General features: G+C 36.9%; 1 protein-coding gene across 1 annotated transcript in view; it reads right to left on the bottom strand.

The window, feature by feature from the left end:
- THSD4 (thrombospondin type 1 domain containing 4) overlaps nucleotides 1-18,061 on the bottom strand; it is a 332,056-nt gene that overhangs the window by 54,081 nt on the left and 259,914 nt on the right. Inside the window, exon 8 of the mRNA XM_076348305.1 lies at nucleotides 16,386-16,590. Coding sequence (XP_076204420.1) covers nucleotides 16,386-16,590 — 205 coding nt within the window. The remainder of the gene's footprint in view (nucleotides 1-16,385; nucleotides 16,591-18,061) is intronic.

Below are 18,061 nucleotides of genomic sequence, written 5' to 3' on the forward strand. Positions count from 1 at the left end.
CATTTAAACTGGCAGACTCAAATGCTATTCGTAGTCTTCAGTATGACCTATTTATCTGTCTTCTTTTAATCAATCCCTGTTTCAGTGTTTCCAAGTTCACAGCCTACTTAATTAACAATTATTTTACTTTCAAACTAAATATCATACTTACATTATTTAAGGACCATAACTCCTAGGGAAAATATCTGACCACAAATTGACAATGCGAACTAAATACTAAAGATCTTTCTGGGCGATATTGATATGCATATATTCCAAGTCCAGTGAGTTTCAACGCTGCACATTTTTCATTTATAATCCTATCGAAAACCCACACAGTCACTTCAGTGGTTAACAGCATTTCCTGATTAACTTCAGTGAAGACAGAAACAAACCCCACCCGAAATACCAAAACACAAATTGGTTCCCTTTACAATGACTTACTGTCAGATACAGTTTAGGATAATGGTCACTTGAGAGAGAAAGGAATTTTTGGTAATTCAGTAGAGAGATAAAGTATTTTCCGTTTTCTTACTAGGATATATCCACAAATACCAATGACTTTATTTTGTTTTGCCTTTCTTTTCCATTCATTTAATGCATCTTTCTCTTGACTGTCTCACACAAAACGTATTCCATGTGTTTGCAAGTATATCTTCATTACAGATATTATTACTGTTGTTGTTATTATTATTAGGTTTTAAAACTCTTTATTCAAATCAGGTGTTACTACATATTGCTTTACTTCCCAAGCAAAGAGCCAGGCCTTTCAGCTCGTCTAAGGCAGCACAGTTCCAATGAAATCAATGGCACCATTGTAATTTACAAGCCGCTGAGGATCTGCCCCTGCCTGTTTGAACAGCAGCTTTTTTACATCCACAAGCACGTGGGCCCAAAAGTCTGCTGAAAGTTCAAAAGCATTTTTAATTTTTGTGCACTTCTTTTCAAGCACTTTTAAAGTTATTTGGGCAGTAGAAAAAACACTTTATCCAGCGAGGCTCCAAAAGTGTTTAATACAGTTCATTGCAGTAGGAGTGCTTAATGGGCATTTTCAGGCTGCTCCTTATCCTGCTCACAGGATCGTGAGGATCCAATTAATTAATGTCAGAAAAACACTTTGAAGATAAGAAGCACTTTCTGTGACGATTTTCTCAAAGAACCAAGGAGCTTTTGTTTCAACAGCCAAATTCTGGATGGAGGCATGAAATACAAACCCATACACTGGTGGATTTCAACAGAAAACACCACCGAGAGAAGGTGAAGGAGGGCAGCCTTGCACAGCAAGAAGTTTTAGTAACTGTTCCCACCTTCCCTCTGGAACTATTTACCATGCTGAATGGATTTTAAGCACTAAACAGCTATACTGCTATTTATTATTAATTTTAAAAGGCAGCGTCTTGAAATACTTTTGGAACATCTTAATGGTCTATTAAAGCCTGGGAGCCTTTCAAAGAATGAGAAACCTAGGCAGCTCTGCTTATACTCATAGGCACTATGTATGCAAAACCATGCACAAGATGAAAGGTCTGGCCTGTTACTGCATTCCCTCAGAAGATCAGTTCTAGGATTTTTCTTATATTGATTTGGACTCCGAGAAAGCCGGATCATGACAGTCAAAAGGTTCAAAATAAATATTTAACTCGAATCCACCGTCATTTCTGCTGGGGATGCAAATATGCAACACCTTTGGTAGCACCCTCACTTTCATCTCCATTGTGAAACCCAGTACTTTGTAAAAGATTGGTATAATTTATCTGACTCACAACATGCCAAAACAGAATCTGTACTTCAGACTCTTAAGTACCTTAGACCAATTAAACACATTACCATTAAAATTAAACATTTGCTTGAAAACCTCATCTACATAGTGTATTTTTAAGGTTTTAAGTTGCCAGAGTCAGCACATACGCAGGCCTAAAGAATTCCACTATTCCATTATTCTGCACCATTAGGGAGAGTAGAAATTTCACCCTTGCAAGTGGTGGTGCTGAACTGCCTTAGAAGGAGAGAACAAGAGGTGAGAACTGCAACTCAGACATTAAAAGCTGTTTTTCAGTTTTCAAGGGAAGAAAGCCACAGGATGCCTGCTTTATACTGGAGGAGGGAAGAAAAAGCACAAGCAGGTGGCAATGCATAACAGTTATTAGTTCTTGTTAAAATCTAAATCCAACAGGAATTGGACTCTACATATACAATATTGTACCAATTTTAAGACGTAGGTATACCAGAATGAAGGAGCAACAGATGACTCACATATGAGCAGATGCTATAGTCAGGGCTTACTGTTCAGTCTTGTTAATTCATTGTACCTCTAAGACATGATGAAAATTCAAATATAGCAAATGAAAATGGCACAATTCAACCAAGTGAAAAGAAAGCAGCATTAGTCCTTGACTAGTGACGCTAAATTCACCAGGAAAATCTGCATCCTCAGATGTATACACAAAATATACCAAGGAAATACTAAAGAAAAGTTTAGACTTCATTACACAGTAATGTTATATCTGCTCTGTCACTGTATTCCTTTGTTTTAACATGCAGCTCTCTCAATTTTAGATTCTTACCTTACAATCTAACAGATAACTTATTAACTCTTTAATACTAAGGAGAGTTGAGGGTCTCTAAGCTTCTTTAGAGAGTACGCATCAGCACCTGCAGAATTAAGGGCAATGGAGATGCATCTAACTAATTCTGAAGCCTAGCTGGGTTCCAACATGCCTGATTTTGGTTGGACTTCACAGGAATCCTGACCATATTACCATTGTTTTCTGCGTAAAATTGATGAAGCTAACAGACTGAAAAAAGCCTTCAATTCACCTCCAGAAAAGTGTTAAATGGCTATTGCTTCATCTGCATTAGGGATGATATTGAAACAAAATGCAAACGCTTACACCCCATTCCACACTCCCTGTTTATTCCTCCCGAATCTTTAGAGACATTCCAAGGTGGGAACAAAACTATTCCATCTGATTCCACCTTTGCTTCAAAAGTGTACGCAATGGAGATGGAGATGCTAAAGATATAGCACATGTTCTAAACTGAAAAACAAGAGAGAACAGTGAATTTTAAGACTCCTTATTTGCTCTGTTTCTCAGTTTAACTTTGAACTTTAGCCAACAAAATCTAACTCAGGAACATGACTCTGGCAGGATAGAGTATCAAATATCCTAAGGTGTCAGACTCACCTGATCATCAATAAATACAAAATAACGTTCATCTTCCAAGGTGCATGCAGAAAGTCACATGGCTGTTTTCTTAAGTGTTTGAATCTCTGAAAAAATTGTCTGGTTTTATTTTTACAATAACATTGTTCTACTTGTTAGTATGCTCATTTCACAGTCTGTTAACTGAAGACAAATAAAGGCAAAGAACAAAGATGCAAGCTGCACCATCTTAAACAGCTTGTGAAAACACTACTTCTGTTTGTTGTATGGTCATCGGAGATACTTCTCCCTGGGTTCCGAGTACACACCTCTCCTGACACATGAACTACCACACACAGTTTGTTATAAAGAAGGACTCCAAAGGGCCACCATCAGTACAACGTAATTCAAGGTTAATCCGAACAAAATAATAGAATTTCCCACGTTTATCTTTTTTATTTAAACTATCTACAAGGTTCATGGCAACATACTAAATTACAAATACGTGACACTTCTTCACAAACTAACAGAATGGAATAAAATCCTGTATTTTCCTTTGCAGTTCTCCAAAATCTGTCTTTTGCACAACCGCTCACAATTGAGCCCACACTAAGAGGCATGGGAAGGGAACTCTGTTTCATTCATAAACCAGTGAACCTTTGCTTATAAATAAATGACAAACTTTGCCATTTCAATGCACAATACCTCTCCCTCTAATAGAGCTAACCACTGGTAGTTAACAATAAACTAGGTCTGTTGCTCATTAGGACTGTATGAACAGTTTCAAAACAATCCATGAAGAACTGTTTTGAACTAGAGACTCAAAAGCTTTAGGAATGAACTATGATGTGCTACTGAGACAAGGGTTATAAGAAAAATTAATTTCTCACTGTATCAATAGATACAGACTGAAGAAACCGCTAAGTTCTTAAGATTACATGCTTTTTTCAACTGACACATTGGAGACTTTTTTTCAAAAGTCCACTTCGTTAAAAATGCAACAGAAAATGATGTTGGAAAGTTACAATCTCTTAACACAAATTTAAGACTGCATCATGCTTCTCAGTCTTCTTTTTACTGGCAGAAGACAACTGAAGAAACGTATTGTCTGCTTGTAATGTAAATTTAAGCTCAGACCAATCGCCATGGCTTGGCCTTCCCCTGCATTAATTAGGCTTGGGGAAGGAAAGAAAAAGTATTTGGTAAGAACAACAAAAAAATCAGAGGGAACTATCGTCTGGATATATAACAACCTCTTCTAGCTCTGCCAGACACTTAAGGAAAAATCAATCCCCCCAGTCCTCTAGAATATGAACCTAAAAGAGAATGATGAAGTGTTATGACAGAAATTCAACAGTAAACTTATAATTCCACTTATTGAAGGTATCTTTATTCTGTAGTCTGACTGAACATCTGCAGATACATTATACACTAAGACATTGCTGCCTTAGGTCCTTATAAGCAATTTACAAGACAAATGATGGGGCCTCTTTTTGCCAATAAAAACGTATCTCTTTCCCAAGATTTCCAAAGCTCTGGTATTCCTTATCATTTAGATGTTCTCATGCTTTGGTTAGAGTCCTCCTGCTCAATGGAACAGCCCTGCTCTTGCTCCTCCCTGAGGTTTACCTCCCATAATTTCAGTGAAACTGCTACACAGAATCCTTATTTTAAGTTACATTCAGATGTCCCTTGCTCTGTACTAGCTACAGATAAAGAGTTTTAAACGTGAGGGGGAAACAGCTGTAGCCTTATGCCATAGCAATCACTTACACCAACTGACTGCATGCTGACTCAAAGCTGTGTATTATTTTCTTCAGTAGAAGTGCTGTTATAGGTGAATGTAGGTGAATGAGATGGACTGAGTTATTAACCTCTTAATGCGTATTAGCTGCAGCTGGACTATCATGCCCTTAATAAATCCCTTTATTAGCATTTCGTGGTTACCGGTGCTCAACAGATACTCGGTTTTTCTACCTCAGGGTCCCTAAGCCATGTCTAGATTAGCAGTGCGAGCTGGTAACCTTTGCTAAGTAGCTCACTAAAAACAAGTTCATAATCTCACAGCAGACATTCACCTGACCCAGAACCCTCAGCCACGCTACCAAAATGTTCAGAATTACAGCAGTTTAATTATAACACAGATACAAAATAAAATAAATGACTGTGGGGTAACTACTGCTGCCATGGGTACAAATATGAAAGGAAGATTGGGTCTCTAAGGCTTCTAAGCACCCAAATTTTTCTGACACAAAGTGTTTGAAGTAATATTCAATAGAAAACAAAGACACTGGCCAAGTTAAGAAATAAAGGATAAAGTTTAATCTCCCTTGACTAACTTCATGACACAGTCTATAAATCAAGTTTTAAATCCCCATATATATTGTGTATTAGAAAAGACTTGGATTTCTTTTGGAATTTAATGCTGCAATATAAAAATATTCTCCGCAGATGAAATCTCTTTATTGGATCCAACCATGAAGCCACTAATCATGTAGAATTTCTACTGGGTGATTATTTTACTAACAGATTTTTAAAAGGGTAAGAAACAAAAATGTTGAAACTGAGAAGTTCAAAGGGAAGTAAGAGAAGCAACAGCAAAAAAAAAAGATGAAAATATGTTTTTTACAGAATCAGACAAAGATGTAAGAACACATTCTATCTGACTAGATCAAGGGACACTTAAGGAACAAAGAAAGGTTTTTTGCTATCCAAAAGAGAATTTTGTTCAGAATAAAATAAGATTAAGGAATCAAAGAATGCTGTACAGAAATACCTACGACAATTGAAACCAGGTTCCCAACTATTTTTTCTTAAGTTTTGTTGTGTAGCATTGGAACAACTATTTAAATTAGTAACAACCTCTCCTCTTGGCAAGAAAAGGAAGAAATGTGTCTTCATGTGATTTGGGAACTTGCCTATGGACAGTTTATGAATTTGGACTGACACTGGTCATTCTTTATGTATAGCTAAGTCAGAGTACAAAATTCATTTTGAATTAAAATTTGTAAGAGGTAAGAGGAGAAAAGTACTGTATCAGACCCATGACTAGCAAGGTAGGATCACTACACCTTGATCACAATTTTAAAGAAAGAACATCCTTAGTCAAAGTAGTGTTTACTCCAGGTAAAACGACAACTGATTACATATAAGGGACTTTAATCAACTCACAAAGCTAACAACTTCCAAAGAGCACATGACATTTCCAAAATGGTCCCTTGTTGGCCATCTTAGAGACAAAGGAAGAATGGAGTGAAGGCAGAAAGTCAGCTGCATTAGCGAGAGGAGAATCCATGTTACTGAATATTGGTCAGTGCCATGAAATGTATGCATCGTAAGATGCTCAATTAACACACGCTGCTCAGAAGAGCTTAGATTTTTTTAAGAAGCCTTGAACAAACCATGTGTTGATATTCCAAACACTGTGCACTAAGACCAATGTTCAAACGAGTATTTTCATGCAAACTACTTGATGGTTTGGTCATCAACTAGAAGACAAAAATAATCTAAAGCTTTGAGTTCTAAGAAGTTCACATTAATTGGGTTCAGATTAATAAAAACCCTTCAAACAGCCCATCTCTTTCATTTTTTAAAGCATTTTCTTTGAAATTTTGCATTCAAGTCCCCTGGTTCTGTCCATAACTGGAAACAGAAGTATAATCAAAACACTGTGAGAAAGACTGAAATTAAAGTTTTTGGGGTCTGACAAGAAGCAGGAGATACTGAAAATCTTGCAGAGTCAGTCCTCCAGAGGCTTCCAGGCCAAGGGGGTTTGCAAAGTTATATAAGATTGCTGGGTGCTTTACAAGTCAAACTGAACAACCAGCCTTTCTGAGTTCCCTCTCACTATTTTGCATATTTCTCTTTATCCCCTTCCCTTCCTTTAAAAACAACCTTTCTGTATTTCAAGAGAAGGAAAAAAACATTCATTTAATACAGAACTTATGAAACAAGCACCTCAGTGGGACTCATTGCTGCTGGCTGTTGTTCAGATGATGTATTTGCAGGGCAGAGCATCAAAGCAACAGCAGGCTTCAGCTGGTGCACTGCTGTAGTGACAGCTGTTTTTATAAGAACATTGCTTACAAACAAATGGTAAAAAAAACATAACAACACCTGCGTCAAATGACAACAGAGCTAGGAAACACAGGAAATGAAAACATGATTTCTATGAGTTCCAACACTGGTCGCAACCGCTGTCATCAATGAGCAGGTATGAGCCAAAAAGCCTAGCCAATGGGTGCTGGAAAGAAATATTCATATTCTTCTTCAAGATGCAGAGGGAAAAGAGAAAAAAGGCCAGGAAGCCGTTTACCTAGAAAAGCACCAACACTGAGAACTCCCCTTGAAGTTCAGGCCAGATGGAAAGCCACCAGTCTCCCAGACCAGGCATCCCAGCTTCTTCCTCAGCACCCCAACTCAGGGCTATCTCTCAGCAGATCTCCCGCAATCAGCAAGCAAAGAGAATCTCATTTAGAAGCTCGTAAGTTAAAACACCAATGGCAAGCGACATGCAGAAGACTGTTCTGTAAGACAGTGGTGGAAAGCTGTGATACAGAAGTTAACCCAGCCATTAAGGCTTAACCACTTTCCTGAGGCCAGGGGAAAGAGTACTTCCCATCACCCAGACGAGTAACACGGTCTGCCTTTTTTTAAGAGCTGTCACTTAATATATAAAAAAGAATAAACCAGCTTTTGAGAAAGCATTTCTTTTTTATGTTTTCAAAATGTGCCTGGAACCCTACAGACCACTATACAGAGTGTTAGATATTAGCTGGCTGTTTAATGAAGCCAGAAGGGAAAAGGTAATCTTGGAATTTACTATAATAAGATAACCTTGCCAGAAACTCTAGAATGTAATTATTTAAGCAACACTGGTATTGAAAAAATATATGGTCAGCAAAGAATAATGTCCTAGATATATTCTGGTTCAACTATAGGTCATTAGACTAGGTAAGACTCCTGTGCAACTTGAATTCAGTGGAGTTGAATTCATTAACACCAGGGTTGAATTTCATCCAAAATCTTAACAACTTCAAGAGTTTTAGTAAGTGATCACCCTAGCCAAGTAATACATGTTGGCTGCAATAAGATGAACATTTATTTAGTGAAAGAAACTCTCCCTGCAGAAAATCAATTTGAAACTATTTTAAGGACAATAATTCAAAGGATATGTAAATGTTGGTGTGTGTGCATGAAGAACCAGGCATCTTAGTAACGATCTTCAGGTAAGAAGTGTTAGAAAGATAGCTATTGCACATTTCTGTCTGTCTTAATATACTGCCTCCAATTATTCTTTTGCATTAGAAGCAAACTTGTGACAGTCTTTATTCTCCATAATAACTTATCTACACATGCATTATCCTCAAACATAGGCTGAACTCCAAAGGTCAAATACTGACATAACCTGCAAGGACTTCAAGTAGCACTGTATCAGATCGTAAGTGAAATCCCCTTTACAGCCTCAGGAGTGTCTACATCGGATTTTAGATTGCCTCCCATCCTATACCTCACGTGAAGCTGTCCCACCGTGATTCTTCAGTGCTGGATTTTTCTGTTTTTGTTCTTTTAAATTTGATGAAAAGCTCATATTGTTTTCAAAAATCATTATCTTTTAAAGGCTTTTACAAGTGAAAGATCTACGCTCTCCCTGGCTTTGTGTGTCCCAGATGTTTATCTAGCATCTCCACAGAAAAGGCCTTCCAAATCCCATAATGAACTAACCCACGTGACAACACACATACAACTGTGGCTAGAAAGCATAAGCAGTAATCGCAATTGTCCTGTAACCTATCATCACCTTTTAGGAAGGAATGGTTTAATAAATAGAATGTTATCAATAAGGCAATTAGTATACAGAAGAAAGTACAAAGACTGTTAAATGTACCACAGTGAACACTTCATCCTAGCTATGACTTTTTTAATAGGGAAAAACCACGCTCATTGTGACAGGAATATGACCGCAGAAGGCAAGATCCAAACTCAGACTGACCCAAAAATTCTTGACAGAATATTCTTCTAAGATTTCTGTCGTCTGCAGACATAAAACAGAGACTCCTCATGCCTCTTCACCATTGTCTTGAATCCTCCAAACAGAATGTGGTAGCCAGACTGGCTATGTTAAAGGTAATTATCATGACCCAAAGTAAGAGTAGGCTGTAGGCCCCACACCCACTGAAACTACAGTTTGCAGAGGAAGATCATGAAATCATCAAAAATCACCCATGTAAACAAGTTTTGCCATGACCAACTAACCACAATACTGGACTTAACTTTTTGGCTTAAGGAAATGCAACCCATTGAGACTCTCAGGCCAGCACATGTAGTCTAAACGTAAATCCTGAAGTGAATCTGTCAGCAATTAGTGTAATATTAACTCACATGCACTGGACTGGGTAGTTGCTAAAAAATGCATGTTGTCTGATCAGACTCTGAGCTTCTGTGCATAAAACAACAGTCATGGAAAAGCATTTTCCTGGATAGGTCAGCATTAGACACTTCAGTACTGAGGCTGTTTTTAAATCCATGTTGAGAAAGACAACTCTCTTAGTAGACCTGTGTTAGTTTTGAATTAAAGCATGGCCACGCAGACAGCAATTAATTCAAATTATTATTAATTCAGATAATCAATATATCTACAATTAAGCAACCAATGCTAACTAAACTGAATTAAGTGAAGTGGAAAAAATTAGAATCTTCTCTGCTCATCAGGTCTCTTCCAAAACTGACGTAGAATCGAACCTTTTGAGGTGGCCAAAAATTGGTTAAGCTTCTATTAATGGCCAATTTTGTAGAGTCAGAAAATATCAAACCAAAAGTAAAATATGAAGCACAGAAGGAAAAGACTGAGAGTGGAAATAAGCAGATAAGGCAGAAGCAAATTCGCAGGAGTTATCAATTGATATTACCATTACCATGTTTTTATAGGAATGCTTGATTTTGCAAACATTTTCCAAAAAACCAAGTTGTTCCTCTTTCTGTGTAGTATTTCCTGACTCTTCCGTTCAGTATTCAGGAAGTAACTGCACAACAGATTTGCTAGGATTCCTAGTCATAAAAAGCGTATTTTAGGAATATTATTCAAAATGTTCTGGTTAAGTTTACACAGAGGTTCTAACTGCCTCTTCAGATATTAATAATTTACTCTGAAATTTCCTTACGGCTTGAACTTGCTGTGCTGAATTTCAGTTTATTTAAGAATTGATTCCTTAAATCTTTTCTTCACAGTTTGGAGCACATTGTTGTCTGTACAAAGAAATGTCTTTGTTGTTTAACTCCAGCAGAGAACAGGCAAGAGGACCAAGGACAAAAGGTAAAAAAAACAGTTATTCTAATCCAGATATTGTAATTACATAGTTTATAAGTAATGCATTCAGTAAGCTGTACATGAGATACACACTCCAACTCTAATGCACAGACTGACACATACAGGGATGCACTCAATAATATACACCATAAGAAATACAATGTCGAAGTCCTTGTGAGGGTTTCACAAGTCCATCACAATAAACATACATAATAGCATACCTTTGGGTTGCAGCACTTGGTAAACTCAAATGAAAAAACTGCAGATTTTGTTTCTGAATAGAAATGTAAGAATTACCAATGGTGCACTGAGAGCTCTCACTACTTATTTGGGACAGCCACTGAACCCAGTGCACACCTAAGCACTACACGTAAGCACTGTAACAGAAGTTTATTATAAGCAGATCCCTTGTATATAAAGTAATTGAGAAAATAGAAAATCTTTCCTCCTTGGTATATTCTTGCATGTTCATTCCAAGCCCTGAAAATTCAAACACACATCCTCTCCTCCATATTACTATATAGTATCTGTTGCAAATTTTTTTGCACAGAAACCTTTTTAATCTTGTATTTTAAAAAAAATCATTAAGAGCAATTTAAAAAATGTGTATTTTAATGTGTATTAATTGATCTAATTAGCATCACATGAAGGAAATCAATGAGTTAATTGCTAATATATAAATTATAAAACTTTTCATATGATCATGTGATATAGCAGTGCCTCTAACAATGTTTATCTTCTAAATTCTCTGCCAGTGTTCTGATCTAATTCCTTTATTTGCTGTAAATTTGAATCTCTAAACTGATTTCAAAACGTTATTTTAAGCTCAAGAGCTGCTAACAATATTTCATCATGAGACATATTGTTTGAATGTTATCTGCTGCAGGGAATACTGAATCAAAATATTTTTTAGAGAATCTTTTCACAGCCCCTTTAGTATCAGCCACTGTTGTTTTCTTACAACAAATTCCTTAAATCCATGTTCATGTTCAGGCACGCCAATATTCACAAGAATGCTATTAACGTCTCTTGGACTTTTGTTAAAAAAAATATTAATGTGTAACTCACAAATACTGTATACTGGCATGTGCTAATAGACGATACTAGAATAGCACAGTATCATTTTACAGAAAGCAGGGAAAACGGATTAGATCCAAAGATCTCCCTATCTCATTTAGTGGCTGAAATAACTTGATTCCATGAAAAACAAAATTGAAATACATAATATATTCCCTGAAGCAACTGTAAAGAGCTTTACAATTAGCAATGAAATAAATTTCACTATGAAACATCTTTGTAGTAAATAGTATTCAGGTAAGGCACAAAATGTTAAGAGACTTGCAAAAACTCTAACGTATATACTTTGCCTTTCATAAGATATCTCATAAACATCTACTGCCAACGATAGCAGGCAGTATGTCTGGTACCGTTTGCAGAACTGAGTCTCAAAGTCATATGACTCCAGATTCAGACAACTGCTCCAGAAACAAACTGTTGCTTGAGTTACGGGACATTACCAGATTCTTTCCAATTAGAGTAAGTTCATTACACATGGTAAGTGTATTTCAAAACTAATGCATTTTCAACCATTGTATCTTTCACTCTTGTATTAAGCTAAATTTTAATTCTTACTATTGATACCTCTTTCCCATCAGATTCTCTTGCTGTTGAGGCTATGGATAACAACCAGCTTCTTTGAATTAGGTTCTCAAGACCCAACATACAAAAAAGCACCTTCCAAATAATCACTTCGGATTCATGTCATTTGGCTTTAAAATTCTGCCATTATCCCAAATCCCAATCCCAAAGATGCTAAGTATTTATACTCAAAACCACATGTTTTGCAGCATAAGTGCTGTAACGTACTGGTCCCACTTAAGGTATTGTGGTCCTACTTAATTCAGTGGCAAGCTTCCCACTTCAGTGTATGAGAACTGGCCAGCTGATGATTACCAGTGGGATAAAAAGTATGTCTTTGTCTCTTTTCTGTACAAGACTAGCATGTGACAGAAGTGCTTTGCCAATGGAAAAGTCTGTCCAAGGTCAGCAGTTCTGTTGCCGAAAGGTCTAACACATCAGCCAGTAAGAAAATATTGCTGAAAACTACTTTGAGAAGCAAGTCATTCCATACATAGCTTAGGACTGTACAGCCTTGTTTACACTTCATAGAGTCTAAACCTAAATTGTAATACATAGCTTTTGCTTCTAACTGTAAAAAAAAATACTAGAGTAAATATATAGACTGATTAATACATTATTAATAGTTATTAATAGCTATTATTTAGCAGTCCAAAACTGGACTGCTTGCTTTCCGAACACACACACACACACACAAGAAAAAATACAAGATGTTTCCTGGGGAATTTCTGATCTGTCTTATGGCTCTATTGCAGGTAGTTCATTTTGGCTTACTAAGAAACACCAATTAATGTCGCAGGCCATTCTCAATCTGACTGTTAAAATATTTTCCTTTATCAGACCGACACTCTTCCTACAGTAAAGATCTTCAAGAAATGGAAAACCTAAAAGGATTTTTAGCACATGGGGGGGAGGGGGGGGGGCAGGGAGAAGAAAAGATTATGTTTGTGCTGTATGAAATTTATTCATTCAAAAACAGGAGAACACCCAAATAAAGAAAACATAAGCAGAAGAAAACACAAACTATTTTGTTGAAGGGTTTTAAGGCATACAGAAATAAAATAGTTTAGATCACTAGATGCACAAGGAATCTATGATTTTGTAGTTTTTGTGAAATGTTAATTATAAAGTTACATGAACAACCAGTTGAACAACCACTGAAGTAGCCTGTCTCCTTTAATCTGAATATCCTGACTACCCAGATAATGACATGTTCCAGAAACACTAAAAGCTTCATATACCACTGTCATGTTTTTTCTTTTAACAGGAGTTTATTGTTTTCAAGTAGCAAGAACTTATAAATTTTATTCTGCAATCACTCCAACTTGTGTGCAAAAACCAAAAATGCAATACTTACAATTGGTAAACCTTAATAAGCTACCATCATCTTCAGCATCACCATTAGAACTATGCTTTTTATGAGGGTCACAGGTTTTGCAACAATGAGCAATAGATTACTACAAAAAAGTTTACAAAAGCAGTATGGAGCAGCTTTCAAATGTTTGGATGACTTTTAGCTGAGTTTGAAATTCTTTGGGTAAGAAACCTCACATTCTTGCCTGCTTTTTCCAGTACCTCCTGATTTTACAGAAATACTTCCTTGTGAAAACACACTTTCCTGATTGCTTTTTTGCTTAGTACTTTTGACAAAGCAGTGAAAAGGTGTGGAGCTTTGTAAAAATTGTTTAATGAAACCACATGGAACTCAAGACAGTCTCCTGAGCAGAGACAAGCAGAATAACTCAGATTCCCAGAAACATCTGCTGTCACCATCTAAAAGAATTTTAGTGACCTTGAGCTGACTTATGATTTTGAATTGAAGAAACCATAAACTGTGCAAAGTGAAAGGAAAACCAAAAGCAACTACCTTACCCTCCTTGCAACAAGAAGAATGTTGCTTACAAGCAGCTCTGATGGCTACAGCTGGACTATGACAGAACAGGGACCTGACACTTCAGTTTTGCAAAGCATTCAACTACAGGCTTAAAGGAATGGCTGCTGGGTTGTTTTTCTTGTTGCTGCTGCAGCATAAGGATGAGTTTAAGATTTTTTTATTATTATTTTTAAAGTTCAAGGCTTCTGCTTATTACCATAAATACAGAGAAACCAGTAAGTACCAGATCTGAGTTTTCAAGCTTCCCAGCTCTACCAGTGTTATGTGCTCTATAAAAATGTGCACGTCTAAATTTTGAATGCTGTTTTATCAGTGAGAAATTTGTGACCACCAATATGCCAAAAAACAACCTCCCAATTACCATTTCACTTGTCCAATAAATTGCTTGATAAACCTTTCTCTAGTTTCAGTTTTCTGATCTGTTAGAACATGTTCATTCCTGTACTGGTGCAACTCACCTGCCTCAATAAACCAAGTTTATCACGTAACGGTGTAAGCAGAGAGGCTGGAGTCCTTCTAGCTGGAACTGCAGCCTCAAGAATTCCTAACAGGGGAGGGAGCTGGCAAATTTAGCAGACTAAATCCATACCAGCAGCTTTAAAATGAAACATATGAAACGGATAAAAAAAAAAACAAACAAAAAGAAAGAAAAGATGATAGCATAAACCTCAGGGGATAAGGAGATAAGGAGTAGCATGGGAAAGAAAAACTTTGCCGCTTTCCCATACATGCCAACAGCCTGGTTATTTTTAAGCAAAAATGTTACTCTTTTTCTGTCCTGCCCATTTCAAAAATGTTCAAGTGGCTCAGGACATTCTAACATAGTTAAGGGAATTTTTCTGCCAGCTGTTTTCAGATGCTGGCATGTAAATCTGACAGAAAAATTACATTCAACTCCATGATTTTATATATTAGTAACGTAGCTACTTCCACCGTCCTGCCAACAAGTAAGCTGCATTCTCAGCCATTTTCTACTGAATGTACAAGTATCTATGGAAGCTCTTTAGATAGAATTATTGGGTTTTTTCCATCAAACAAGTTAGCGTTGATGGATGCTATACAAATCGTTCACATGAAAAAATGAATGCTAGTGTATATAGGTGTGTATAATGTATGAAAAATACATTTGGATGAAACCAGGACAAATTAGAACTGGTAAGATCACCCTACAAGAGGTGCAGAACATTTGGTTTTCTTGGACTGTGGGTAGCTTATATTATTTCTTCACTTTTGAAGAGTCACTTTTTTGGTAAAATTATGGAGTTCACATTACAGTTGAGACTGTTCCCCATAATAAACTCCCATCTACAGGCAAATGTTTCTGTAGAACAGCTCCAGCAGGAATTAAGGAGCAGAAAGCAGAACAGACGAGACAAGCAATTCAATAATGAGCACTTGCCTTTCTTGTACTTGAGCAGTAGCTGAGATGCCTACCAGCCAGAAGTGAGATAAAACAGCTGTCAAACAAGAGTACTGGGATTTGAAACTTCCAGTTCAGCTAGATAGTTCTAGTAATAATTACACCAAGCTAGCAAGAAAGGCCTTGTGTAGCTCCATTTTTATTATTTGCTGTGGTAATTTTTAAGACAGATCTAAGGATGGACTGACAGGTGAAGAGAAATTAAAGGGCGAGGGGCAGGTTTTACAAATCTTTCCAGTCCATTCAGCAGAACTGGCTCCAAAACAGAAGCACAAATGTAGGCAAACGAAGGGCTTTGTAACCTGGGAACGTGAGAGGTTACAACAGGGAATGGCACAGTTCACAAATGCACACAAGAGAGACACAGATCTGTAGAAATTCCCCATAATCTCTAATTTGAGCACACTAGACAGATCTAGAAATATAACACAAGATGCTATGATGTTAATATAAATATTCCAGGATCCTCTATGGTTTTGAATTAATGACCTGCTTCAGAATAAACAATTGTAAAAATGACCTTGCATTCTGCGGATACCACCTCAATATCACGTTATCTCAATACAATTTTGATATACTTTCATTTTAAAAGAACTGAATTTTTTAGGTAATCAGAGGATGCTTTTTTCTCCTCAAGCAGCCTCGATACACTTTACATAAATGAGCATGCCGCTTGGCTGGATTCTTGACCACTCAGAGAAGGTTAACGACGTGGGAAGCGTAATCAGCACAGCGGAACCAACTAATAGGAAACACCAAAGCCAAGTCAGACGGACAGGGAAGTAGATGGTAACAGGTCTACGGTGTTTGTCATGCGAGATCAAGACAGAATTATAAACTGCCAGTTAGTTCTGATCAAAATGCCTGTTTAATGATTCCCCCCCCCCCTTCTCCTGCTTGTTCTTGACATCTATTTCACACTGCTTAGAAGGCCTTTCCTGGCATAACCTCCACCCAGTTGCACTAGCACACAAAGAATGCTTTATTCACTGAGATGCAACTTACCCAAATAGTTGTTGCTCTTTGACATCTCAGTAATGTTGATTTTAGTAGCTCCTTCAGGAATTTCCACTATCTTGTGGTAGCCAAGATTTGTTAGTGTGTGTTTGAAAACTCCAGACACAACCTTGCAAGCAGTGTTGTCCCCTCCACATATTCCACACTTGTCAATCACCTTGTCTGAACCCAGATAGTCGTCACAGCCAATGCTCTGCAAAATAAAATAAGATTTCTTTTTCCAAGATCTTACAACTGCAGACTTCAGATATAACAACTGAGGACAGTATGACTTTCAGAGGACATTCAATCCTGAAAAGATTTTGTGAATTAGCATTTCAGCAACTTCTTCCCTTGTTCTTCTGTATGCAAAAAGGCAATAAAAACCAGAGGGTTCACAGACTTGGGGATTTCAAGTTAGCCGACAGGTTTTTACAGCCTGTTACCAAAAATACAAGAACACACTAAAGAACACTAATGCATTGATCATTGTTGATGACACCCTCCTCAGCTGAAAGAAAAGACTCTCCTAACAACATAGTTCCTGTAGCTCTAGTCAGAAAAGAGGTGAAGAGTTACGATTTTGTTATGATCCAAAATGGGCTTTTTACAAAAGCAGAACTACTTTATATATAAAGTGTCATCTTAATCACCTCTAAAATTGAGCACTGAGCCTATTCTCACCAAAAGAGCTTTCTAAAGAGTCTTTATACTGCATCTAGACAGTTACAGAAGCGATCCTCCTGTTCACTGAGTAGAAAATCTTCAACCCACTCAGTAACACACACTGGGACAGGACAGTTTAAAAAAAAATTAAATAATTTAAAATAATGTAAATTAAATGGCAGAAAAAAATGTTAAAGATTTGACACAAACCAGAAAAAAAATCTTTCCAACTTACTGCACTTTAAAAGTGCACATACTGTAGAGACTATCTCCTCTTTTACAGAAACATTTTCTGTTCATTGATCTTGCTGTTTTGTATTTACAGAATTTAAATAACATTTATGATGAACACTTATCACCTACCTATATGATTAACTGGCACATGCGAAAAAGAACTTCTCATTCTCATTCAGATAAGAATGAAATATTACATAAGCCAGTAGAACAGAAGCCTATCACGTTTTATGAAATGTAATCATTTGATGGAAAACGTTCAAAATAAATGACAGAATATTGTTCTATTATTTCAAATTGCCAAAAATATTTGCAAATTCTTGCAAAATTCTTGATGAAAAAATGGTTAATTATTGTTTTATGATCTTTCCTGGAAGCAAACATCCAAGTAAGAGGGAGAAGAAAAAGAATTTTTTGATCCCACCAACTTACAACATAGGGAGTATCCTGAGCCTTGGCATCAGTGTATTTCTTTCCTATTCCCAATATTAACGCTTGGCCCTTGCTGCGAAAAATGTTCTAAACTGCAAGCCAGAGTCTGCTTAGTTCCAATACAAATATTTAACACCCAACATCTTTTTAAGACTATCCAAGAAACACAGATAAAACCATCTAACTCATCACTGCCAGGATCATATGGAGCTTGACAACGATACCTATTTGTAGTCACGAAGCAAGAGAATGAAGAAGATTCCCGAGCACTCTGTGTTTCAATGGTGGGAAAACCTGATAACTAAAAATCTGTTCCATCCTATCAAATCTAGTGTGAGCAGATTGTTGCATGA

Source organism: Aptenodytes patagonicus, chromosome 10, assembly GCF_965638725.1.
Source record: "Aptenodytes patagonicus chromosome 10, bAptPat1.pri.cur, whole genome shotgun sequence".
Taxonomy (NCBI): domain Eukaryota; kingdom Metazoa; phylum Chordata; class Aves; order Sphenisciformes; family Spheniscidae; genus Aptenodytes; species Aptenodytes patagonicus.